The 25,728-nt window shown below is 42.4% G+C and overlaps 1 protein-coding gene across 5 annotated transcripts in view; it reads left to right on the top strand.

Moving 5' to 3' along the window:
- Window positions 1–1,236: 1,236 nt before the first annotated feature.
- The window catches only part of SEC24D (SEC24 homolog D, COPII coat complex component), a 111,431-nt gene continuing 86,939 nt past the window's right edge, over window positions 1,237–25,728 (top strand). The window contains exons 1-6 of one of the 5 annotated variants that reach the window (XM_060148646.1): window positions 1,237–1,465; window positions 3,644–3,802; window positions 11,933–12,062; window positions 17,078–17,226; window positions 18,809–19,087; window positions 19,373–19,500. In XM_060148646.1, the coding sequence (XP_060004629.1) occupies window positions 3,685–3,802; window positions 11,933–12,062; window positions 17,078–17,226; window positions 18,809–19,087; window positions 19,373–19,500 (804 nt within the window). In that variant the 5' untranslated portion in view covers window positions 1,237–1,465; window positions 3,644–3,684. Of the gene's footprint in view, window positions 1,466–3,643; window positions 3,803–5,035; window positions 5,191–11,932; window positions 12,063–17,077; window positions 17,227–18,808; window positions 19,088–19,369; window positions 19,501–25,728 lie in introns of those variants that run through there. The other 4 variants (XM_060148645.1, XM_060148647.1, XM_060148650.1 and 1 more) reach the window with 4 other exon arrangements.

Below are 25,728 nucleotides of genomic sequence, written 5' to 3'. Positions count from 1 at the left end.
CAAGTTGTACTGCTTCAACAAGGCAAAGCTTCCTAAACTCTATCAAATATTTCCATCATATTGAGAATATAAGAAACAAATTTAAAACCAAATTTTCATTGCAGATTTTCAAACCTGACCAGTGTTGAACTGGACGTGGGCAGGGCATCACAGCTTAACATCTTACAAAAGTAACATGCGGAAAGGGACCATTAGTCTTCACTACCCTGGAACAACATAAAATGCCTGCAAAACTCATGGAGCATTTCAGCAGAAGCATCATACTCATGTAAGTTTTTACTAATACCTAGGCATTTCATCACTAAAGGAATCTGTCAAGTAGCTTTCACTTTCTTGTACCCCAGAAGAAAGTGTGTTTTGAAAACAAAACACTGGTCTGGTTTTAGTTTGAACAAAGTGGTAGTGACACCAAACCTCGGGTTGTCTGAAGGTCTTTCTATTTAGCAGTGGGGGGTTGTGAGAAAGCAGCCGGATGGTCCTGATTTTTAAGTCTAGAGAGAGAGGTCAAGTTCCAGGTCCCACATAGGTCACCTTTCTTTCTCACCTGTTTCTCACAGTACAGTGAGCTAAACGTTGGGTGCTTACACATGTAGCGATCCTTATTTTGGGGTGGGATCAGTCATCCTACTTCACAGACAACGAATATGTAGACATTCGTTGAAGGAATACACAGAAATCTAGCAATCCTAGCTTCAGTGAAGACACGTCTTCCCATACTTTTCAGCTGGGACATCCTTTCCTCCCTTTTTGCGCCGCGCTGACAGCTGCCTTGGGAGTTCCTTCCTCTCTAGTGCATCGCACGAGTACGTCATCAAGTTGCCCGTGTACACGTGCCAGATTCGCCTTTAGACTGTAATCTCTTCGAGATCCAGGAAGCGTGTACCTTCCGGTATCGGCAGTGCAGTGCCTGAAATATCCTAGTTACTCAAGTAATATGTAATGAATGAACAGCCGAATCTGCAACCTGTTGAATGAAAGAATGAATGAACCCTCAATACAAACTCCCTCCTTCCTACGGGGCTGCACGGTGAAAATGTTGCTCTGATTCAGCAACAGCATTAAAATCTTTGACCTGTTGGAGGGAAAGGAACAGGCAAACAAGACGGACAGGAAGGGGCAAAAAGACAAAAAAAAAGAGAGGACGCGCGGCCAATACGCGTGCCGCGCTGGGTGGCGGGCGCCGCCGCAGGCCCCGCCCTGCCGGCGTTTGTGCGCGTGCGCCGGCTGGAGCGCGGCCGCTGGTCAGAGCCCGGGCGCCGGGGGCGCGCAGCCGGGAGAGTGTTTGACGTGGCAGTTCCCAGCCCAGCTGCAACTCCGCGAGCGAAGCCACCCTGTGGGGACACCGGCCCGAGGCGAGGCACGGCGGGAGAAGCGGCCGCCGCGGGACCTGGGTCACCGGGGGCAACCGGCACTGGGAGCAGAGCGCAGGCTCTCGGAAGCCCGGCGGCGTGCGGGAGCCGACCAGGTAATGCCTCGCCCAGCCTAGCTGCGCTCCGGCGGGACCCTCCCCAGGCACAGCTGGAGTGGGGTGCGGTGCCCGGACGGGGGTCGGGGGTGGGCAGAGGCTGGATGCTCACCTGTGGCAGGGCAGCGGAGGAGACCTCCTACTTTGCTCCTTTAGCCCCTTCGTGCAGTTTAATAATTGGGGGTGGGGTGGGTGGGCGTGGGCATTTTTTACCCGCCCCCATCTTTGTGTCTGGGGATGCTGGAACTAACTCCCTGATTACGGCCCTCAGTAGCCACGGTATTCCAGCGTCGCTGCCAGTGGTTTTCTGATCTCCGTATCAACTTAATTTCCCCTTCTTTGGAGGAAGGGAATGTTGTGAATTCTCATGGTAATATTGGCAGCTGTATCTTCAAGCTTCGGGACAGCCTGATAGTGAAACTGATTTGTCCAAATCCGAACTTGGCCCAGGGGGAGATTCCATCTTGGCTGGAATGGTCGAGTGACAGCGGACTGGGGGTTGTCCTGGGCTTGAAGCTCCCCAGATTTTGAGCCTCGGTGTGCTCGTGGCAAGTGGCTTTCTGCCATGTTGCCTCTTGAAGCTGAGTCAGGTTTCTGTAACTTGGGGCTCCGTGTGAGGAAGTTTGACGTGGCAAACTGGATTGCGTGGGGAAGCAAATTCCTGCCAGGACCAGTTAAGAGGGATCCGACTGCTTCCTGCTCTTTGGAGTGAACATCCCTGCCTTTCCTTTCTGTCACTCAGCAACAGGCTGCTACGTAGGTGTGTTCCTGCTGACTTCCTAAATGCGCTTGGTTGGATGAGCTTGACCAAAGCTCAGGCTGCCACGTCTCTCTCCGCTAAGTGGGAGGAGGGAAAATATATTGTCAGTAACACAGTGGACCAGCAGGCCTATCTCTCCTTTCTTTAGATCTCCCTTTCCAAGGAGAAGAAAGTGATCTTATAATATTTTTACTTCGTTGCTTTAATTTTGGAGTCTTAGAGTTTAATATGAAAACGAAACCAAATGAAGAATGCAGTTTCCTGAATATAGATTTCAGACCTTAGCAGGTTGCACTGAACTTTTAGCGTAAAAGGTAGCATCATAAAATAACAAAAGGAAGAATATTCCTATGCTGGGTGAAAAAACTGGAGAGAAATCATAGAATCATTGTTTTATATCTGGAGAGGCTTTTAGAAGCTTTATTTTGTAAGAGGGACCTGATGCCCAGAGAGGTTCTTCAGCTTATTCCGTGTCACACAGCCAAGTATTGGCAGATTTGTAGTGTAAACCCACTTCTCTTGCCAGGATTCAGAGCTTTTTCTATTATAAATTTTTTTTAAGAATAGTTCTATGAAATGTCTCTTATTTATGAAACTTGGAGAAAATGACAAATTTAAAACAAATTGATATTTGGGTTCTGAGTAGAATCAAGATAGATCTGTTGTATTTGTAAGTTGTGTGTGTATGTGCCTAAACACATATGCAATTGGACTTTTTTCCTTAGTTTCTTAAATATACGTGCATATGTTCTTAGAGGTATGATATTTAAATCAGAAAGAAAGTCTGTCATCTTTGACCGAGAAACCACTGACAACTCTCAAATAGTTGTAGGCTGCCACCTGGCTTCATCAATATATGACTCATAAAGTCAGTCCATTATCACCTTACCTTCTGCTATATTTGTTGGACTTTTGATTTCTCTTTATCTTAACTGCCTGGTTAAAATGACTAATTAGGATAGCACTAAACTGACACAAGTCAAAACATCTGATTGCAGACTACTGGCAGTTCTGCTGGTCAGTCGATTGAATGACAAGGTGATTATTGCCAGTGACAAGCTCTGTGCTGTAATGGGGCTGTGGAAACCAAAGGCACCAAAATAGTAGATACGTTTATGAGAGACTGTGAAACAGTTTAGTCTTACAATGAAAAAGTGGTTGGCAGCTGTTATTCAGGATTTCATGCCTGAGAATTTGCCTTGGGCTATAGAAGTGAGTTGCTGAGTTCCACAGAGCTATGGTTAGAGCCTTTTTAGGGGGTAATGATATGATATATTGTATGATATGAAGCTGTCTCATGCACCTGATAATTGTACCTTTCCTCAAACCATCAAAAACATTTATTAACAGTGTTTATATTTTTAATATTGTTAAGTGACTCAAACCCTCTTGTTAACAATTTCTTTTTTCTGTTGCAGGGTTCTTTTATAGAACTGTTCCTTGGAATGATATTTTCATAATGAGTCAACAAGGCTATGTGGCTACACCTCCTTATTCTCAGTCCCAGCCTGGAATAGGCCTTTCTCCACCGCATTATGGGCACTATGGGGACCCATCTCACACAGGTTCTCCACCAGGTAAAGTGCATTATTTTGACCCATATGTGATTATCGAATCTCAGCCTCAGAGACATAAGATGTTCTGAAAGAGCTTTGGAAGAGTTGAATGGTCATGGCTTGAGATTATAGGATTATTTGGAAAAGCCTACCTCATTAGTTTGGTTATTGCATGGACCAGAATGAGTTTGTTTGAAAACAAAGACACTTGCTGAGTGTTTTGTTTTTACTGTTAGACTTGCTCTTGCTATTAATCAGTGGTGTGAGGTTATTGTAAACACTAAAAAACCCCACAAATTATGTATGTGTATATATATATATATATATATATACACACTATATATATATATACTAAATATATGTATATTAAATATATACATATGTTGATATTGGAAAAATAGCATTAGATTTGTATGCAGAAGATTACTCAGTGATGATAATAACAAGAAAAACATGGCCTTGTTTTGAAATCATTATTGAATAATATTGGTTGCCTTAAAATATGGTACCCAGCAGGGAATCTTGGCTTTGGAGCAGAGGTGGGAGAAAAAGGAGTAATGGAGTGGGATTGCTATTGCTCTGATGGCAGTTGACACGATGAAGTCACCTCCTGTTATCAAGGGGCTGCTCTGAGGGACCAAGTTTCAGTCAGAAGTGAGGCTAATACGAGCTTGTTTCAGTTCTGATGATCCTAGATTCCCGAAAAATATTTATGTAAGACAGTTCTTGGGACTTCTGAGGGAATTCTGAGGAATTCAGTTCAAATCCTTGGTGGAAATGGGCTGTGTATAAATCAATGAGTGTCTCTTGGGGTTCACTAAGACTGACTCAGGTGTGTAGGATCCAGGCTGTCTGAGTAGCATGTATGGGTGCAGAGTCAGCCAGGGGTGAGGAAAGCCTCTAGGGAGGCTTGGTGGTAGCAGCCATGCACAGTTTGCTGTAGAAGATGCTGTGAGACTGTGAATTTCCTGTGGGAAGTCACTCTGATGACTTAGTCTGCCCATAATTTTTAAAAACCTCCAAATGAGGCATCCTCCTCTTGTCCAGGACCAGTCCTCCCCATGACATTTCTAGGTCTGGATCCTGTAGGAACCATTTAACCCATCTTTCTCTGGTTTCTTTCTGTCCGGTGGTTCATTCCCGCTCAGCATTTATATATAATGATAATTATAAATTTCTCTTTGCATGCTTTCCATGTATCAAAAGCTGGTCCTAAAAGATTTACGTGGATTATTTTCTTTAATCCTCATGCAGTGCTACTCAGGACGTTATTAGCCCTATTTTGCAGCTAAGAAAACTGAATGTCTGGTATACGATGATTTATCCAAGGTCACAGAGCTGGTGGTGTAGCCAAGATTCATGCCCCGGTCCCTCAAGAAAACAAACAACAAACTCCAATACACACCTAAGTATAACATTCAGTATTATTCACTTTTCCTACCTGTCTTCACAGCCATCTTCTTAAACAAGTACTCACTTCACTCACTCACTCTCCATCCTTGCCTTGCAGCCCCTCCATGGCTCAGTGTGGTCTCTGCTCCATAGCTTGGGCCCCATCCACCCTTCCCCTTCTCCCACCGGGGTCGTTGGTGGCCTCCTATTACCAAATGCAGTAGACGCTCTCCTGTCCTCTTTTGAATTTGACACCGTTTATTGCTCTTGTTTGTACAAAACTCTTTCCTCCTTTGGTTTCAGTGACACTATCCTTTTGTTATTTTTCTTGGTGGGTTTCTGGACATCTTCTAAGGAGTTCCCACCCCTCTACATGACCCTTAAGCAGTGCTGTTTTTCCTTCTTTCTTCTGTCTCCACCCCTCTTTTCCTCTCACTCTGTAGATTTTTTTCCCTTAACCGTATCGTTCCATATAAAGTACTAGTCTCTCAGATCTGTTTCTCCAGTTCACATGTCTCTCCTAAACTCCAAATCTGTATTTTCAATTGCCCACCTGTTTACATAGTATATCAAACTCATCGTGTCCAAAATAATTCCGTATTTTTTTTATAAAACCTATTTTTTTCTGATATTCTGTATCTCACCCGGCAGCTATCATTCATTCAGCTACCCAAATTACAAAGTTTCACTGTTTAAAAAAAAATCTCTTCCTTTTACCTTCTCTAATCCAAATTCTTCTGGGGTAATCGTAAGTGTCTTTTCTACCTATTTCCTTTTTATCCTGTTGTCACTATTCTTGTTCCAGCCATCCACCTCTCACCTGGATTACTAACATGGTCTCTTAACCCTCTCTGCCTTTCTCCAAACATTCAGCCCTGTGCTGGAGGGACTCTTATAGCCTGCAAATCTAATTCTGACTTTCTTTTGCTTCAGACCTTTCCGGGACCACCAGAAAGCCAACCTGTGCCTCTATGTTCTTCCTCCCAGCAGGGCGTACCTCACACTCCTCCTTCAGACTCAGTTCATGTGTGGTGCTTGCAGGCATTTCTGACCATTGTTCTCATCAAGCTATTTGTAAATCCTCTTCTCCTGTGTTCTCTAACACCTGTGCAGCCTCACTACAATTTACCATACTGTGTATAATAGATGTGCCTGAGCAGAGAAGGTCTTCATTCAATGTATGTTCGACGAATGAGTGAATGACCAGCTGCTGCATTCATCAGCAAAACACTCAGGTGTTTACCAATAATAAAAAAAAACTGTCTTTGTTGGATTAAATCCTTCATGCTTTAATTTAAACCTCTTTCTCCTTATTCAATTCTCAGATGGATACCAGGCTATCTGACTCTGTATACGTACCTTTCTGTAAATTATGGTGTCTTTGTTTAATGATTTAAGGAGGTCACTAAATTACCCTAGCCTCTATTTCTCTGTGCTGAATGACCTTAGATCTCTTAGTCTTTGGTCATCACGTGCCTTCTTTTCTAGCCTTTTGGTGATCCTTTTGTTATTTTGTGTGTGTGTGTGACAGACACAGGCAACTTAGCTGTGGTTCCTTGAAATATCTATTTTACTGTAGATCTGGCCAGTGCTAAGTCTTGGTTTGAATTTCTTAGATACCATATTGCCATTTGTGCCTGTTGTGTAATGCTAGTGCTATATAATAACAACTATAACAGATTTATTGAGTGAGCAAAATACTTGTGGAGATACGACAATGAATAAAATGAACCTAATCTCTGTCCTTATAGTACTTACTTGTCTGGCAGGACATGCATTAAGGAAATTGACAATGACAGTGCGGGGGAAGCACCATCTTGAGGAGGTAGAGGTGGGCTGGAAGCACACAGTGGGTGCACCTAACCAAGGCTTACAGGTGAAGGGAGTCTTCCTGGAAGGAAAGACCTGAAAGATGAGTGAGAGTTGGCCAGGTAGGGAGGCAGCTTGCTGGGGTTGGGGAGGTGCCACTTTTGAGGACCTGCAAGAGGTTTACCATGGCTGAGGTGTAGAGTGTGAGCAGTGAGAGGTGCCTGAAGTGGAAAGTGGGGCCACTAAGGCTTTATTTAGGCTTTATTCTAAGGGCCGTGGGGTGCTGCTGAAGCATTGTAGGCTGGGAAGGGTCACGATCCCATGTATATTTTTCAGTTACACTCCACATTAGGAAGAGTGTGGAGAAGGAATCAGAGTGGGCACACTGCTTTCTGGAGCAAGGTTTCTTGTCCTCAGCACTGGTGACATTTGGGGCCAGCTAGTTCTTTGTTGTGGGAGGCTGTGCTGTGCATTGTAGGGCCTTTAGCAGCGTCCGTGGCTTCTGCCCGTTAGTATTAGATACCGGTTCTCCCTCTCCTCCCCCAGCCCCCGGCCCCAAGCCCTGGCAACCAAAAGCCCTAGACATTGCCTGTTGTCCCTTCAGGTGCAACATCGCCCTTGGTTGAGGACCACTGGTCTGGAAGCTGAGGGGCAAGAACTGTTGATGTCCTGGAACTGAGGCTGGGGGCTCTGGGGGTGGTGAGGCTTCTGATAAATAGTAAGCTTATGTAGGTACAGCACCAGGCACAGTGCCTCGGGAACAGTAGTCATTACAGTTCTGCCCATATAATAGGGAGTTTATCTTTGTTTATTTTAGATAAACTTTTTTTAACAAATAGTTTTTAATTTTGGTTTTAGTTTGTCAGATCCAGGGCCAAATCCAAGATGTGCTTTTCTGCGATGTTGTTTTGGTCGGGGTTCTTTTGCCAATAACAGAAGCCAGTCTAGCAGAAAGAGATTCGTAAAAGGGTATCAGGAAGCTAAGAGAATATTAGAGAGTCAGAGAACCAGGCTTGGGACTCTGCGGTCCATAGAGTGCACACCCTACATGGGGCTGTTCCGTCAGCAGCCACTGCCTGTCTAACCTGGAGCCACCATCTCTGCCCCCTGGCCAGGGTCTCCCAAAGGTGTTTGGCTTTGCTGAATTTAGAGCACATGGCAGCCCAGTTTATAAGGGAGTCTAGGAAATGGAGATTGCATCTTTCCAGCTCAGGACCATACAGAAAGGCAAGCCAGAAAGGAATTGGAATTGGTATTGAATAAGCTGGTCTATAAAATCTGTCACTGCATTAAAGACCAGTTTATGATTTTAGATATTTTTCTTTGAGCATAAGCATAGTTAGATCTTTCTCTTGGTATGGTTTTGCTTTCCTATTAAAATTCTCATACTGCTCTGTAAAGAACCTGATTTCTCTTTATCTCTGATCACTTATGAAAATGCCAGTGATGTGGCCAGGCAAAGACTATGACTTTGCAGATAACAGTGATACTGACTTCCCTTTGCCCTGAGTATAGAGTCCAAATGGCACCCAGGACTTTGCAGTCTGACCCCAGCCAACCTGGACAACCTCTGCTCCAGCCACTTTCCCCACCATCTGTTCATACCACACCTTTTGCCAGTCCCTGATCACACCACGCTGTCTCAGGTCTTTACTTGAGCTTTGCCTTCTGCCTGGAATCCCCTATCCTGTCTCTGTACTAAGATAACTCCTGCCTGTCCTTCAAGATTCAGCTCAAGTAGTCCTTCCTCTTTGAACTTTTCTTGATTCCCCTAGGAAGAGTTAGGTAGTCCCTCTGCACATTACAACACTCGTCACAGGGCACTGTAATTGTTTACATGGTTATCTCTTCCCCAAGAGCTCTTAGTGCCTCGGAGGCACATTGAATGTATGTTGAACAAGAATGAGTTTGAATCATTGCTATACAGTTAATTTCCAAAAATAAAAGGGATTGACATGTACACACTACTATATTTAAAATAGATAACCAACGAGGACCTACTGTATAGCACAGGGAACTCTGCTCAATATTATGTAACAACCTAAATGGGAAAAGAATTTGAAAAAGAATAGATTCATGTATACGTATAATTGAATCACTTTGCTGTACACCTGAAGCTAACACAGCATTGTTAATCAACTGTACTCCAATATAAAATAAAAAGTTAAAAAAATAAAAATAAAAGGGGAAGAACATTTTAGTAAGATTGGTGTATGACATTTCTGCTTGAGTAAGAACTGTGCTTTGTTTTGTTTTGTTTCGGTTCTGTTTTTAGAAACAAGTTAATATGTGCATCTCATGTACACATGACATGAGTAACTCCGAGGACAGTTTTTTGATTTTCTAGACATATATATGAGGGTTGTTGATGAAATTGCTGTTTACCTACTTATTTAAGAAACGAGAATATCTTTAGTTTCTTGTAGTGCATGTGATTGTTTACTGCTTTAGTGCTAGTATTGTAGATTTTCTACTTTTGTCCAAAATAATGTTTTAAAAATGAAAATACTAGTGTGCATATAATTATGGTATATATGTCTTGTTAGAATATAAATCCTTGAAAAAAAGGGCAAGGGATATGGCCAGGGAGAGAAACTAAGATTTCTTGAGAGATTACCTTGATTTATCGGGCATTGTTCTGGATGCTTTTATACCCATTGCCTCATTTAATTCTCAGAACAATCCGCAGAGACAGGGGACATTATTGCCATGGTACAGTGTTAAAAGCTTAGGTTTCGAAAGAACAACGTATCTTGTCAGGGTCACAGGTGTTTAATGGTAGGGGAGGAATACAAACTCCAGTCTGTGTGACTGCAAGTCTCATGTTTTTCTAACTTTGCTGGATTTGGGGTTTAAACTCTATGTAAAAATAAGAGTAATATTTGTCATTTTTGTTCTTGGTATATGGAAAATGGCTAAATATACTGTGACTGTAAAAGTAATATAAAATTTTTCTTAAGTTTGAGGAATCCTGTTTTAAGAAAAGAAACCTTTGTAAAAGTTTCAATAATATTATTCACGAATACCGCCACCTCACTGGTTATATTTCATCCTGCATTACCTGGGCATCTGAGAGCATGCGCTCCAAAGAATTGGCCAAAAAGTTCATTTGGTTTTAAGTAAAAATGAAAGGCACATTTTTCGTTTCACCAAGAACTTTATTGAACAATATATTCATTAACGTATTCATTAACCGAACGAACTTTTTGGCAAACCCAGTGTGACAATGTAAGAAATTCTTTCGGGGCTACTGCAAGGTCATCCAGTCACTTCCCTTACTGTCTGAGTGAATAAACTTTCTAGAAGAAGATAAAAGCAGAAAGGAGATGTTGAGTATGAAATACCATCATGAGGTCAAATGGAGGAGTGCACAGAAGCCAGCCAAGAGGTCACTGGTGGTGGTGCCAGAGAGGAAAATGGGGTCAAAAGTAAATTGAATGGTAGAAAACAAACTTATGGTTACCAGGGGGTAAGGGAGGGAGGGATAAATTGGGAGATTGGGATTGACATATACATGCTACTACATATAAAACAGATAACTAATAAGGACCTACTGTATAGCACAGGGAGCTCTACTCAATACTCTACAATGGCCTATATGGGAAAAGAATCTAAAAAAGAGTGGATATATGTATATATGTAACAGATTCACTGCTGTACAGCAGAAACTAACACAACATTGTAAACCAACTATACTCCAATAAAAATTTAAAAAAAAAAAGTAAATTTAATGGCCTGGAGCAAAAACAAGCAGGATGGAAGTAGAGCAAATAGAAGAAATATACTTTTTCTCTTTTTTTTTTCCTTTTAAAAGACTGAAAGAGGTGTCGCAAGTAATCTAGTCTAAGCCTCTCCTTTTGCAGTAAGGGAAAACTGAGGTCCACAAAGATAAACTTCTTTCCCAGAGCCATCCATCTGCTAGTAAGTGGCCAGATGGGGTGTCGAACTGCTCTAACCCAAGCTCAATGATTTTTCTCCTCTACCATGATTTCTCTAGAAGAAGGAGAGAAAAATGTCTGAGAATGGTTTTAAAGAGAAACCTTTAAAGATCTCTATTGGAGAAGAGCTGCTTATAAATTAAAATGATGGCACTGCCAAGAGCATCTCTTAATCACGTGTGATTCTGTATTTTGTGGGGTTTTTTGTTTTTTTTGTTTTTGTTTGTTTGTTTTTCGGTACATGGGCCTCTCACTGTTGTGGCCTCTCCCGTTGCGGAGCACAGGCTCTGGACGCGCAGGCTCAGCGGCCATGGCTCACGGGCCCAGCCACTCCGCGGCATGTGGGATCTTCCCGGACTGGGGCACGAACGTGTGTCCCCTGCATCGGCAGGTGGACTCTCAACCACTGCGCCACCAGGGAAGCCCTGATTCCGTATTTTGTATGAGTGACCATGATGACTTGAGAAGTCCCTCAACTCTTGAGAATCCTGGAAAAATTATTAACTCTGAAGGCTGTGCTCTGGATTCATTGGAGAAACAGATGCTATTCTCCGTTCGTGTTCCTCCTGCTGTAACTCAAATAAAGGCATTTTCAGAGGCTTTTTCCCCCCATAATTAGAGTTAGGATGTTTTGTGATGCCTCATACTGTTTTTTTTTTCCAGATTTGTATTCTGATATCCAATGGACATTTTTCACTGTGTATTCTAGCATTCTTTGTGTGATAGTGTGTTCCATCAAGTTGCCTCTCTACCAAATGCAAAGATTTATTTCTTCTATTTTAGTTTCTGTTTAGCGTTAAAAGGATTTCTGCTCTTCTATCATTGTGATGGTCAAATAGTGATGCCACAGCCTGGCATTGGTAAGCAAGATGGTTAAAGCAAGTGTGAAGGAGAATTTGTTCTAATCTGTTTTTCCTCCTCCCCCTCCTATTTTGCATTTTTAACCTAATATCTTTGTGTCCTCTCTCTTTGCACTTTCATACTCTTCTAAACTCATGTCCTTCCCTTGCAGGTATGATGAAGCCAGCAGGGCCTTTGGGGGCTGCTGCCCCTGGGGGGATGTTGCCTCAGGGCCATCCGCCTCATGGACCCCATCAGTTTGGGCAGAATGGAGCTCATGCCCAAGGTCCTCCTCTTCAAAGGTGAGCGAGATTCCAGCCCTCATTTGTATAATCTACTAAAATGATCTTACAAGTCCCTTCTACACTTGCATGTTGGTTGATTGAAACTTTGACCTCCTGATACTGCCCACATCCTCGAAAGGATCTACTGGAAAAGTGCCAGGAAACAAAGCATTTAGAGAAGTTAGGCCAGTGGTAAAGCCTGTGGATTTGATGTGGAAGGCACACGGATGCCAGTGAGGGACTCTTCAAAGGCAGGGTGATAGTAAAAACAACACGGGGAATAAATCATCTGTGTTTATAAATTAAGGAAGGGAGAAGTTGGAGGCAGGCCTGGAGAAGCCAAGGTATGAGATGTGGGCGATGCTGGGACCATGCAACCCCTCAGGACTGTGCCCTGGGAAGGGAGTCCGCATCACACCTTCCCTGCTGGAATCCCATTGTTGTTTGTCCTGTGAGGTGTTGCTGGTGAGAATCCCAGTGCCAAGCTGTACACAGTGTTTACGTTGGAATTTCTCCCAGGATCACCCAGAGGCTTCATTTCCCAGGTTCCTTTCTCAGGTTGTCAGGCTGCCAGGTTGGGGTTGGTGGAGGAGTAACCCTTCTGGAGGGTTCTGGCCCTTGCTGATGGGGAGGCCATTTCGTTACCCTCTGAAGGAGCCTGTAGTCCCTGCTAGTGGGAGAACTCCCTCTGGAGTGTTTTAAATCATCAAGTTCATTCACTGACAGGGCATTTGTGAGGTTGACATTCCCTGGCTCTTGTCTGTTGTGATAACATTTGCCATTGACGTGGTAGCTCTGAGATGCAGAGTGAAGGTTGATGTAGGAATCACTGGCTGAGTGAGACTGAGTAATTGTGTTTACATGGGATCGTGGTTTGAACAAGGAGCACGAAGTCAAAGGGCCTGACTCAGGACCTGCCCCTCCTGTCTCTAGCCTCAATAGCATGGTGGGGAGGCACGAGGGGAGGGCAGAAAGCCTGAACCAAGACGCTGCCTCTGGTTCAAGCAATTCACTAGCCTTGTAATGCTGGTGACGTTCCTGGGCCTCTAGACCTCATTTTCCTCACTTGTGAAATGAGGAAGTAGAATTCTCAGTCCAGAGTACGGAGGAGAAAATCTGTAGAAGTACATTGTTGTGAACTGCCAAGCAAGTCAGATTTTTTTTTTAAAAGAAATGCAAAAATTGAACAGCCACTTTGAAGTTAAGAAAAGATTTGAGTCACTGGTATTAGCCTAGATTGGATTGATCTTTTCAGTTATTTCTACTTGTTTCACTTGAATTATGTTGCTTAGAAGTAGGTAAATCACAGACGTTGCCATCAGACCGATCTAAGCTGTGTGATTGTGAGCTCAGCACAGCGTCTGGCACAGTGATGAACAGAGGCTCTAGGGCTGGGCACGTTTGATACCCTTGGCTCAGGGAGTTTGGGCTGGATAAGTTACTCTGCCTCTATGTGCCTTGGTTTCCTCATCACAGTTGTAGCAATAATAGTGTGGTGGTGAGGATTTTGATCACTAATCCATGCAAAAAACCTTGCACAGTGCACAGCGCCCATGAAAGACAATGCATGTTAGCAGTTATCAGCACTGTTTCCACTGGCTATGGAAAGTCTACGGTCGCTTACTTGCCCTTCCTACTAGCTCAGTGTTGCTACCCACCTCAGCTCGGTTTAGGAATCTGCCTTATTGTGATTCCCAGGGAAGCATTGACAGATTTTGTCCCATCTCTTCCTCCTCCACTGTTCACTTGCCTCAACTTGAACTGTGAATTAAAGGTTGGAAATGGGATTTAAAGATGGAAAAGTCTAGTATTCAGGCTAAGCCTCCATGGTGAGGCTACCTAGCCTCATGGGACATATTTCTGTGTGTACAGTTCAGTGCAAGCACAAAGGGCTCAGTGACTGTGCAGGTGAATCACACCAGTCTGATAACAGGGGTTGTCAGAGAGCATAGATCCCATGTGACCTGGCTGTGGTTATAGCACTTCAGGGAGTCATTTGTACTTAGAGGACCCATCATGGACCCATCATAGAAATCTTTTGATTTTTACCATATCTAAACTGTCGAATAAAAACGTGATTAATTCAGAGTCATTATGTTGATTTAAATTTAAAAATTATAAGTTTTATTTTTAAATGTTGCTACTTCAAAGGTAATGTTTCCTAAAACTTAAAAATCATACCTAATCACTTGTCTTTTGATGTTGGCTAAAGCGGAATAAATGTCTTAAACTTGTAAGTGGTAATAAAGTTATCTACAAAGTGTTACTGCTGGGTGGGATTAATCTCCTAAATAAATTCTATAACCTAAAGTTCCTTTTTTTAATTATAGGGGGAAAAGTCAATTGTAAGTGTTCTGTTTTGACCAAGAAATGGCAAATTGGGTGGGAAGGAAGGTTGGAAGGAGACTCGTCTTCCCAAATCGAAGCTATCATTAGGGTGAATCTAATAAGAAATTGGTTGCAATGGAAAAGGAGAAAACAAGAAAAATAAGAGAAATACATACTTGTTTTCTCTTCCATTTGTGTGTGTATGTGTAAAGCAATGACATGATTGAGCAGAGCTTTTGTTTTTCTCTAGTCTATGGGCTAAGTATTTAACAATCTAGATTTTGTATCAGTCAAATCTTGAAAAATTTGGTACCTTATCTCCAAATTCTCACAAACTTCAGCATACAGCTCACTTCCTATGCAATTTGAAAATGAAACTTGAAAATGAAAAGTATTTGAGGTTGAGCAGGCCACAGACGACTGAGTCAACTCTCTAGAGGTTTAGGGTTAAACTGAGGCTAACTTTTCATGTTTTGTTAATCCTCTGGTTATGATCCTTTATGGTTCATTTTGGTTCTTTTTGATGGTGAATCTGCCCTCTTCTGACAGTCAATGAAACAGTTAATTAAAATATGTAATTGAATGTTTCTCAGCCCAGAAATATGTTAAATGAAGTAATCAATGAGAAATATTTAAATCTATATGATTGTTAATTCTAACCACATTATATTTACAGCAGGGAAAGGGATTGTTCCATTTTTATGGATTGAAAGCTGAAAGCTACAGAGAACTAAGTGGCTTGTCCATGCTCACACACCAGCTCTCCAGGCTAGGGTCAGGGGCCTGGATTCTCATCTAAGCTCTGACACCCACGTGCTGTGTGGTGTTGGATAAACTAATTTAGTAAAGTAATGAAATTGAAAAATATTAAACCACTCTGTATGTTTAATATGTTTTGTTAATCTCTTTTTTCATATGTATGTCAGAGTTCTTTTAAATTTTTTTTTTTTGTGGTACGCGTGCCTCTCACTGTTGTGGCCTCTCCCCTTGCGGAGCACAGGCTCCGGACGCGCAGGCTCAGCGGCCATGGCTCACGGGCCCAGCCGCTCCGCGGCATGTGGGATCTTCCTGGACCGGGGCACAAACCCCTGTCCCCTGCAGCGGCAGGCGGACTCTCAACCACTGCGCCACCAGGGAAGCCCTAAAATACTTTTTATTAAAAAAATATTTAATAAAAGTTACCCTTTGCTTTTTTACTTTTAAGTTGATAATATTGCATTTAAAATCCAGATCTGTTTAAGACTTAGTTGATCAGAAAAAAAAAATTTTGTGAATTTCTGACGCCTAACTCCTAGGATATGTATTATGCAATGAATGATGAGTCGGTTTTTTCGAGTCAAAAAGTAATAGCTAATGGTGTGCATTCTTTCATTCTGTATTTTAAATCTTTAACCTTTTGTTAAGTTAAAAAAAATACTTGAGGGTGCTTGTCATAACTTCCATTTGAAACATATTTCATCCTACCTGTACTATCTCTATAAAAAATGATTCACAGAATGTTATATTTTAAAAATATTTTTAACATCTGTGAAATATCTCTGAACATGTTTTGGGGAATTTTTTTTTCAAATGATTAAATAACACTACCCACCACCTCCTCCCATTAACTGCTGGTTAGCCCAAGCCCTGTAACCATACTTCACACTACAGCCACTAATACATTCTTGTAGAGAATGTACATTCTGCCTGTGTGCAGTTGTTTCATATATCTATGAAACTCCATGCATGAGTTTTAAGAAAAAGACAAAAAGCATCATTTCTTGAGAAAAAGAAATGATTTCTTTTTATGATGCAGTGGATTTACAAAACATATCTTTTTTTTTTTTTTTTTTTTTTTTTTGCGGTACGCGGGCCTCTCACTGCTGTGGCCTCTCCCGCAGCGGAGCACAGGCTCCGGATGCGCAGGCTCAACGGTCATGGCTCACGGGCCCAGCCGCTCCGCGGCATGTGGGATCTTCCCGGACTGGGGCACAAACCCGTGTCCCCTGCATCGGCAGGCAGACGCTCAACCACTGCGCCACCAGGGAAGCCCTACAAAACGTATCTTTAAGACAGTTCTCAAAATCATTTCTAAGTGATCATAAAGATACAGTCACAAAGCATTTTAGTTTTCTTGACTTATGGTCTATTGATCATTAGCCCTAGCATAGTTTAGGCTGTGATGGACTCAACTTCCCAAATTGATTTCCAAAACTTGTTCTTTGTTTATGTTAGAATTTTTTGGGCTAGGTGTCTTGATATGTTTAGCATGTAAGCATAGATATGGGATGATGCTATATGATTCATTTTGAGCTCACATTGAGGTTAATTAAAGCTTTAGTGTATAACTGCTGTATTTAAAATGGGTAACCAACAAGGACCTACTGCTTAGCACAGAGACCTCTGCTCAATGTTATGTGGCAGCCTGGATGGGAGGTGAGTTTGGGGGAGAATGGATACATATATATGTATGGCTGTGTCCCTTTGCTGTGCACCTAAAACTATCACAACATTGTTAATCGGCTATACTCCAATATAAAATAAAGAGTTAAACAATAAATAAATAAAAGATTTAGTGTATAATATCAGTCATTTTCCTAGTGCCACTAGATGGGCTGATTTAATTTTACAAGTTACTGACATTTGTTGTATGTCATTTGCATATGAGACTATATGATATTTTGCATATGAGACTATATGATATTAACACCCCTTTTTTCTCTCAGATTTCCTGGCCCTCCACCTGTCAACAGTGCGGCCCCCTCGTATGCACCATACTCACCCTCTACACAATCATCTTACCCAAGTCCGGTGTCCACTTCATCTGTCACCCAGCTGGGCACTCAGCTCAGTGCTATGCACGTCAACAGCTATGGTAACAATTTAATTATTCATGCTCATTGACTGGCTTGTCTCATGAGTATTTTTACTAAGAAAGGTTTTCTTCAAGTTCAAAATAGACATACCTCTGGCATACCATATTGAAGTAGTATTTGGACATTTTCATATAAATCATCTGTATTATGTAAGGCAATAATTATTTTTTTCCAAATCATGCTGCCATTTATTTCAAGATAATTGAAGGGCCCTCAGAATACCTTATGTTCAACACCAGATCAATAAAGAACAAAAAATGCTGACTTCACAAATAAACATTAGACCAGTGAAATTATTTTAAGAAATGTGAGGATAGTTTAACCCTGTGTTTATTATGAGGCCCCCAAATCAAAAATATAGTACTGTTTGTTTCACAGTGCTTTTTTTTTTGTTGTTGTTTTTAATATAAATTTACTTATTTATTTATTTTGGCTGTGTTGGGTCTTTGTTGCTGTGCGCGTGGGCTTTCTCTTGTTGTGGCGAGCGGGGGCTACTCTTCGTTGCAGTGCGTGGGCTTCTCGTTGCAGTGGCTTCTCTTGTTGCAGAGCACGGGCTCTAGGCGCACGGGCTTCAGTAGTTGCAGCACGTGGGCTCAGTAGTTGTGGCTCGCGGACTCTAGAGCGCAGGCTCAGTAGTTGTGGCGCATGGGCTTAGTTGCTCTGTGGCATGTGGGATCTTCCCGGACCAGGGCTCGAAGCCGTGTACCCTGCATTGGCAGGCAGATTCTTAACCACTGCGCCACCAGGGAAGCCCCACAGTGCATTTTAATTCTGCATTTAGATGATGGGAAGAATGGAAGCTCAGATGCTGTGGGACAGAAAAGAGAACACTAGGAGAGAAGACAGTTACAGTACCGAGATTAACATCAATAGCAATGCTGTATAAGAGCCATAGAAATTCTCTCTGGAACAACAGCATAGTCAGCCATTTATCTTGATGACAGATGTTTTCATTACTTAAAGTTAGTTTCTTAAAAGTATCAGTAGGAAAAACCCTCAGAGTATTTCTTTTTACTGGTTTCAAAATGGCTAAGTCTCCAAAGCAGCAGCAGTGCAGTTTCACATAATCAAAGAAAGGAAAAAATAATCTGGTTTTATGATTTCCAGTATAATTCGGTAGAATTTTAGTGGCCCATTCCCGTCTCCTTGGTTATTTCTACCTACTTCCAAAATCCATTCGATCAAGTCAAGCACAGGATGCAAATAATTTATTGACTTGAGTGAATAATGCTTGTCACGCAAAAAAATTTTTTTCTTCTGTATGATTTTTTTGTATTCTGTACCAGATAAAATTCCTGAATTAATGCCATGTGTCATGAAAAGTGAATGCAACTGAGTTTAAATTTATCCTACTAATTTTCTCACTATCATTATAAGTGTTGCTCCACTTGTATGCAGTACTCCAAATAGCATTTGTGTCACTTTCTGAATGATGATTTCATCTTTGGGGGAAAAAAATGTGACTTGTACGGGTGCCTTCTTGCTTTATTCTGAAAAAGAAGTGTCCCTGTTGTATACGTGGTAGAAGTCAGAGTGTTGAGAAGTGTGGCATTTAGGTGGACTGGTCTTTTTCTGGCCTAGGTTCGGGCATGGCTCCCCCCAGCCAGGGCCCCCCTGGCCCTCCATCAGGAGCAGCAGCATTCCAGGGTCCTTCACGGTCTCCGCAGCCATCCATCTTGCAGCCTGGATCTCAGGTTCTCCCACCACCACCCACTGCACTAAATGGCCCCGGTGCCTCACCCTTGCCTCCATCAACGCACAGACAAGATGGGCTCCCCGGGCCTGCTCCTCCGAACGCCCAGTACCAGCCCCCGCCTCTTCCAGGACAGACCCTGGGCCCTGGATATCCTCTGCAGCAGGGTAAGGTGGGCAGGGCTCAGAGGAAGGCCTTGGGTCCCCTGGGGGTACCCTTAATTGGGAATCATCAGATTTGTTCCTATGTTACTAGGCATCTATCACTTACTGTTTTTGAATAGTGTGGCAAGTGCAAAGTAAAGGGGAACTGTAAATATTCACGTTTAACTCCCTGCCTTATTTAATATGAAAAATGCAAGGTGCTTGACTGAACAGTATAGTATTGTCAATGAGCCCTACATCTGGGTTTGGGGATTATAATCATTTCTTTTTAAAATTTTTTCTAAGCAGCCAACTATGGCCCCCAGATGGCAGGTGCACAGCTCTCCTACCCAGGAGGCTTCCCCGGAGGTCCTGCACAGATGGCTGGTCCACCGCAGCCCCAGAAGAAGCTGGATCCTGACTCTATCCCCAGCCCAGTAAGTGCTCTTTTCACTCTCACAGTCTACCTAACAAAAAACCATTCTTCATTCATTGTTCTCAGAAACTCTTCAGTTTGTTAGCATTTATCCTGTCCTTTATTGTCAAAGCACAATACCCATCACATGGATAAGGCTTGCTTCCTTCTGTGTATGTATGGGGGTGGTGAGGGTGGGTTATGGCATACCAGAGGTCTCCATGCGAGAAACAGCCTGTGCAGATTTTTTTTTGGTATCACGTAAACTTGGCAGTATCTATTGATGTTTATATTCACATATATTGGCAGTATGTATTGATATTTAATGAGTAATTAGTAGTAAGACTATAGTCTATATAAAAATGCTATTTTAAGAAACTAAAGGACCCTTTTCAGGATACTCAGAGGAGTACAAAGTATTTGGCATATTTAAAAAAACTTTTAAATAAAATTAGAGCTGTAACTTAATTCTCCTCCACCCAAGTGATTTTCTTTGGAGAATTACTTTTTAGTAACTGTATCAGTTGGCTTTTATTAGGTTAATCTGCATAACAAACAGTCCCCAACTTGGCTTACATCCACAAAGATTTATTTATCACTTAGGTTACATGTACACTGCAGTAGTTGCAGTTTGGATTTAGGTTCTGTTCCATATGCCCTTATCACTCCAGAATCTAAGGTGAAAGGGTACCCCTTATCGGGGACATGTATTCTCATGGCAAAGAGAGAAAAGGAGGAAAACTGGTGAGAAGGTTCAATAGCTGTTAAAGCTTCCAGTCAGATGTGGGACATGTCACAACCACACATATGCCCTTGGCTGAAACAAGTCATATAACAAAGTCTGATGTCAATGGGGGAGGGATATAAACACTTCCCTCAGAAGAAACTGCAAGTCTTATGGCTTTGAGCAGGGATATAAAGTCCTTTGGAATAAGAATGAAATTGTCTACAGTTAACTTGCATCTTTGAAGTGGTTCTATAAACATGAGTAGAAAAAGTTAGAAAGAGACTAAGGAGCACTAAGAGGTATTATATTTCATATATATATATATATATATATGTATATATACGGCCTAACTTTTGCATGTAACAAACCACCAGCAAACTTAGTAGTTTACAACCACTGTTTATTATGCTCATGAGTCAGTAGGTCCTCTGGGCTGGGCTTGACTGATTTTGGCTGGGCTTGCTTTGTGCATCTGGGGTCCACTAGAGGCTTGACTGGAGCCCAAATGGTCTAGGATGGTCTATGAGTTTTCTGCGGTTGCTATAATCCAAGTACCATAACCTGGGTGACTTTCCAGTGTCTGGTGGCTCCAGGCATTCCTTGGCTTGTGGCCGCATCATTCCAATCTTTGCCTCTGTTATCATATCACCTCCCCCTCTTCTCTGTGTCTTTTCTTCTGGGTGTTGACCTCACAACTCCCTGTGCCCCTCTCATAAGTTTCATCCACCCAGATAATCTAGGATAAGCACTATCTTTCAAGATCCTTAATTTAATCAATTCTTTTGCTATATGCAGTGTTAGTCACAGGTTTCAGGGATTAGGACATGGATGTATCTTTTTGGGGGGCTGTATATTCAGCCCACTATAAATGGTATCATTCATGCATTTGGTATTTGTTACCCATCTGTTAGCTGGGGATGATTGAGTCCTGTCACCAAGCAGGATAGCGTAGGTTTGGCGGTGCCAGAGATCCAAGAGGGAAAGTAGGAATATGCAAGGCCTGCTGAGGGTGGTCTGCAGTGTTCTCTCATCCAAAGCAAGTCCCAAGACCACCCCAGAGTCAAGGGGCAGAAAAATAGACCCTGCCTCTGCATGGGAGGAACAACAAGGTCCTTAAAAATGGCATAGGTATAGGTAGGGGTGGAGGATTTTGGCTGTTTTTGTACTCTACCACTTATTCTATATTTTTTAAAATATAAACTTGAAGACTTGTGATAAAGTATCTGATGCTATGTTAGAAATTAATTTTTTTTTTTTTGCGGTACGCGGGCCTCTCACTGTTGTGGCCTCTCCCGTTGCGGAGCACAGGCTCCGGACGCGCAGTCTCAGCGGCCATGGCTCACGGGCCCAGCTGTTCCGCGGCATGTGGGATCTTCCCGGACCGGGGCACGAACCCGTGTCCCCTGCGTCGGCAGGCGGACTCTCAACCACTGCACCACCAGGGAAGCCCAGAAGTTAAATTTTAATAACTCTTAGTGCCCTTATTGATGATCATGTTACCAGCCATTACTTTTCTAGTTTAATATTATTTGATTATTCCAGTTGAAGAAGTATCATGTATTTACATGATTTACATTTTGACTTCCTGTTTCTCTGCTTGTATACAACATCTACAGACCCTTTGGGTCGTTCCATTTCATTCTCTGGTGTTTCTAGCTCCTGGTTCATTGTTAGTTAATCTCTCCAGTACTGTTTCTGTTACAGTTATTGGCAATTTTACTATCCATCTGTAGAAACTTCCATTTCTCTGGCCTCTCAATTCTTGATCTTATTTTCTTCCAGCGTTCTTTGTATCTACCCCACTTACTCCTATCGTTACCAGTGACTGTACACCTTCAAAGTCTCAGTTGAAAGCATCCCATCCTCCAACCACTGCCTTCTATCTTTTCAGCTCATTCCCTTTAGGACTCAAACTTCAATAATAATTCACCTACCAGGATTTACAGCCTACCACTTTTTCTTGACTCACGCCACCTTCATCTTCGCACTTCTCCTCTGCAGCTTATATTATGTGATCCATGATTATAAATCTGTCCCTTGCATCTTCTACCCTGAACTCCTTTGCCCCCTCCCTCCACTGCATTCACCTAGAAAATTCCCATTTGTTGTTAAACCAACTCTCCACCTACGCCGTGCCTGCACCCCAGATGCTGAAGGCAACTTGAGAAAGATGCACACCACGCTTACTGGTCTCACTTTGAATTCATAACCACTAAACTAAAGTGAACCTTTAGTTGTGTGTTTCTAAAACCTGACTGCACAGAATAATAACTGGTAGAGCATTTAAAATTATTGATGCCTTGCTCCCAGCCCCCCAAATTTCAATTTAATTGTACTGGGCATTGGAGTTTTTCAAAGTTCCTCTGCTAATTCTAACGTGTAGCAAGTTTGGAGACCATCACCCAACTCCGCTGACCCTCCCATTTTCCTGGATGACTATCATTTCTTCTCTCTTGAAACTCCTAACACTACCTTTTCCTTTTCTGACTCTTTAATGATAACCTGCTCCTTATTACACTTAGAAAATAGAAGAAATCCAAAGAGGACCTCTGCATGTTTCATTTCCACATCTCGCTGCATCTGTGCTCATTTATCCCTCTTCCTCCTGTTAGTGTGGATAAGCTTGTCCATACTCCTGACCAAGGCCATCACCTCCACTTGTGCCCTAGAATCCACCTCTACGGCCTTTCAAGAGCAGCCCTTCAGAAAATGTCCCCTGTATTAGAGTTCTCCAAAAAACAGAACCAATAGGATATATGTCTATATATGGAAAGAAATTTATTTTAAAGAATTGGTTTGCTCAGTTGTTGGAGACTGGCAAGGCCAAAATCTGCCGGGTTGGCCAGGGCTCTGGAGACACGGGAGGAGCTGATGTTGCAGCTTGACTCTGAAGGCATCTGAAGCAGAATTCCCTCTTCCTCAGGGAGACCTCGGTATTTTTCTCATAATCCTTCAACAGGTCACAAGAGGCCTACCCACGCTGTGGAGGGTACTCTGCTTCACTCAAGGTCTACTGATTAAATGTTAATCGCATTTTAAAAAATACCTTCACAGCAAGATCTAGACTGGTATTTGAAACTGGGTACCATGGCCTAGCCAAGTTGACACATAAAATTAACCATCACATCCCCTCTCTGCTGCATTATCTTTACTTATTTGAAGATAAACTTAAGTTTTTCTCTGTCTAGATCATTCTCATCAGAATATAAACCTCCCGAAATACCTCTTATTGTTAATGAAAGAAGCCTCCTTTGTCCCTTCCCCATATCTATCCAGTTTCCTCCCTATTTTGTGGCTCTCTTTTACAGCAAGAAATCTCTAGAAGGGTTGCCTTTACCCACTGTCTTGGTTCATCTCCTATTCCCTCCTGAACCTGTTCCAGTTTAGATCTTATCACTACAACCCTACTAATACTATGCTTCTTCAGGTCTCCAGTGACCTCCCATTTCCAAATCTTGTGGCCAATTCTCAGATCTCCTCTGTCTTGACCTGTCAGCAACAGATTTGACACATCTGTTCATTCCATCCTCCTTGAAACACCTTTTCAGTGGGGTTACCGTGTCCCCAGCACATAGAACAGTGCCCAGTACATAGTATGCACTCATATTTGTTGAACGAATGAACGTTAACAACAAAAGCAATGAGCAGTATATTGTATCATTCATCCAAGACCCTTAAAATACACACATACAAATCAGTCCAATATTATTTTATCTTAAGAGTAATGGCAACACCACCCACTCCTTTACATCTCTGCTTATTTCACTGGTGGCTCTTTCCTGTCTCCTTTGTTTGTTTCACCTTGTCTTTGCAACCTCCTCGTGTTAAAAGTGTCCCAGAGTCTTTGGACCCGTCCCCTTCTCCATCGACATTTACTCTCTAGTCAGCTCTACTCGAAGTGTGCTCCTAGGACGGCACATGAATATTGGCTGGAGCAACCAAAATGTCCATCAGCAGATGACTAGATAAGGAAGATGTGGTACATATATACAATGGAATACTACTCAGCCATAGAAAGCATAAAATAATGCCATTTGCAGCAATATGGATGGACCTAGAGATTATCATACTAAGTGAAGTAAGTCAGACAAAGACAAATACCATATGATATTACTTATATGTGGAATCTAAAATATGATACAAATGAACTTATTTATGAAACAGAAATAGACTCACAGACATAGAAAACAAGTTTATGGTTACCAAAGAGGAAACGGGATGGGGGAGATAAATTAGGAGTTTGGGATTAGCAGATACAAACTAATATATATAAAATAGATAAACAACAAGGTCCTACTGTATAGCACAGGGACCTATATTCAATATCCTGTAATAAACCATAATGGAAAAGAATATAAAAAAGAATATATATATATGTATAACTGAATCAATTTACTGTACACCAGAAACTAATACAACATTGTAAATCTACTATACTTCAATAAAAAATTAAAAACAAAGCAAAACAAAAAAAACATTGACTTGGAGCTTAATAGAAATGCATGTTCTCAGGCTCCACCCCAGACCTGAATCAGAATCTCTAGGAATGGGGCCCTGGAACCTGTTTTAACAAGCTCTTCAGATGTTTCTTAGGCACCCTAAGGTTTGAGAAGTACCACTTTAGGGATTTCCCTGATGGTCCAGTAGTTAGGACTCCACACTGTCACTGCTGAGGGGCCGGGTTCAATCCCTGGTCAGGGAACTATCATCCCACAAGCCACACAGCACGGCCAAAAAATAAATTAAAAAAAAACAAAACACAATAACAAAAAAACCCCAAAACGTGGCCCGAGAAGTACCGCTTTCGATGACTCATTCTCATGGCTTTAAATGAGAATGTAGATACTCCTAGTCAAGACCTTTTCCTTGAAATCTAGATTAAAACCCCATTCTTCCAGGTCCTCTGGCCAAAAAACTTGGAGTCATCCTTGATTCTCTCTTTCTCACATTTAGTCCTTTAGCTAATTCCATTGCTTCTGCCTTTTGTGCTCATCCTGGTCCAAGCCTCTACCATCTGTACCCACCTGGATTATCATAAGAGCATCCTAACTGGTCTCCCTGCTATTCTAGTCTGCACAGCAGCCAGGGTGATCCTTTCACATTCTAAGTCAGATGATGTCACGGCTCATAACAAACCCTCCAATACTCCTCTAGTTAGAAACCAAAGTTCTTACAAAGGCCTGCAAGACCCTACCGTATTTGCCACCCCTGACACCGCCCACCCCCGCCACACACACACGCACGCACGCACCCACACCCACACACACGCACGCACGCCACTCTGACCTGGTCTCTTACCACTCTTCTCCATCACTTTGCTTTGCGTCACACCAGCCTCCTTGTTATGCCTCAGCCACGCCAAGCGTACTCCTGCCTCAAGGCCTTTGCACTTGCAGTTTCCTGTGCCTAGATTCTCCTCCCCTACATACATACAGGGCATGGCTCAATCCTGCATTTCCTTCACGTCCTCATTGCTCATCCCCCATCTCACTGGCACCCCATCCATATCACTTCATATCCACA

This window comes from Lagenorhynchus albirostris, chromosome 4, assembly GCF_949774975.1.
Source record: "Lagenorhynchus albirostris chromosome 4, mLagAlb1.1, whole genome shotgun sequence".
NCBI classification, from domain to species: Eukaryota; Metazoa; Chordata; class Mammalia; order Artiodactyla; family Delphinidae; genus Lagenorhynchus; species Lagenorhynchus albirostris.
Note: the sequence above shows the minus strand (reverse complement) of the source record. Positions and strands in the feature narration are given on the sequence as shown.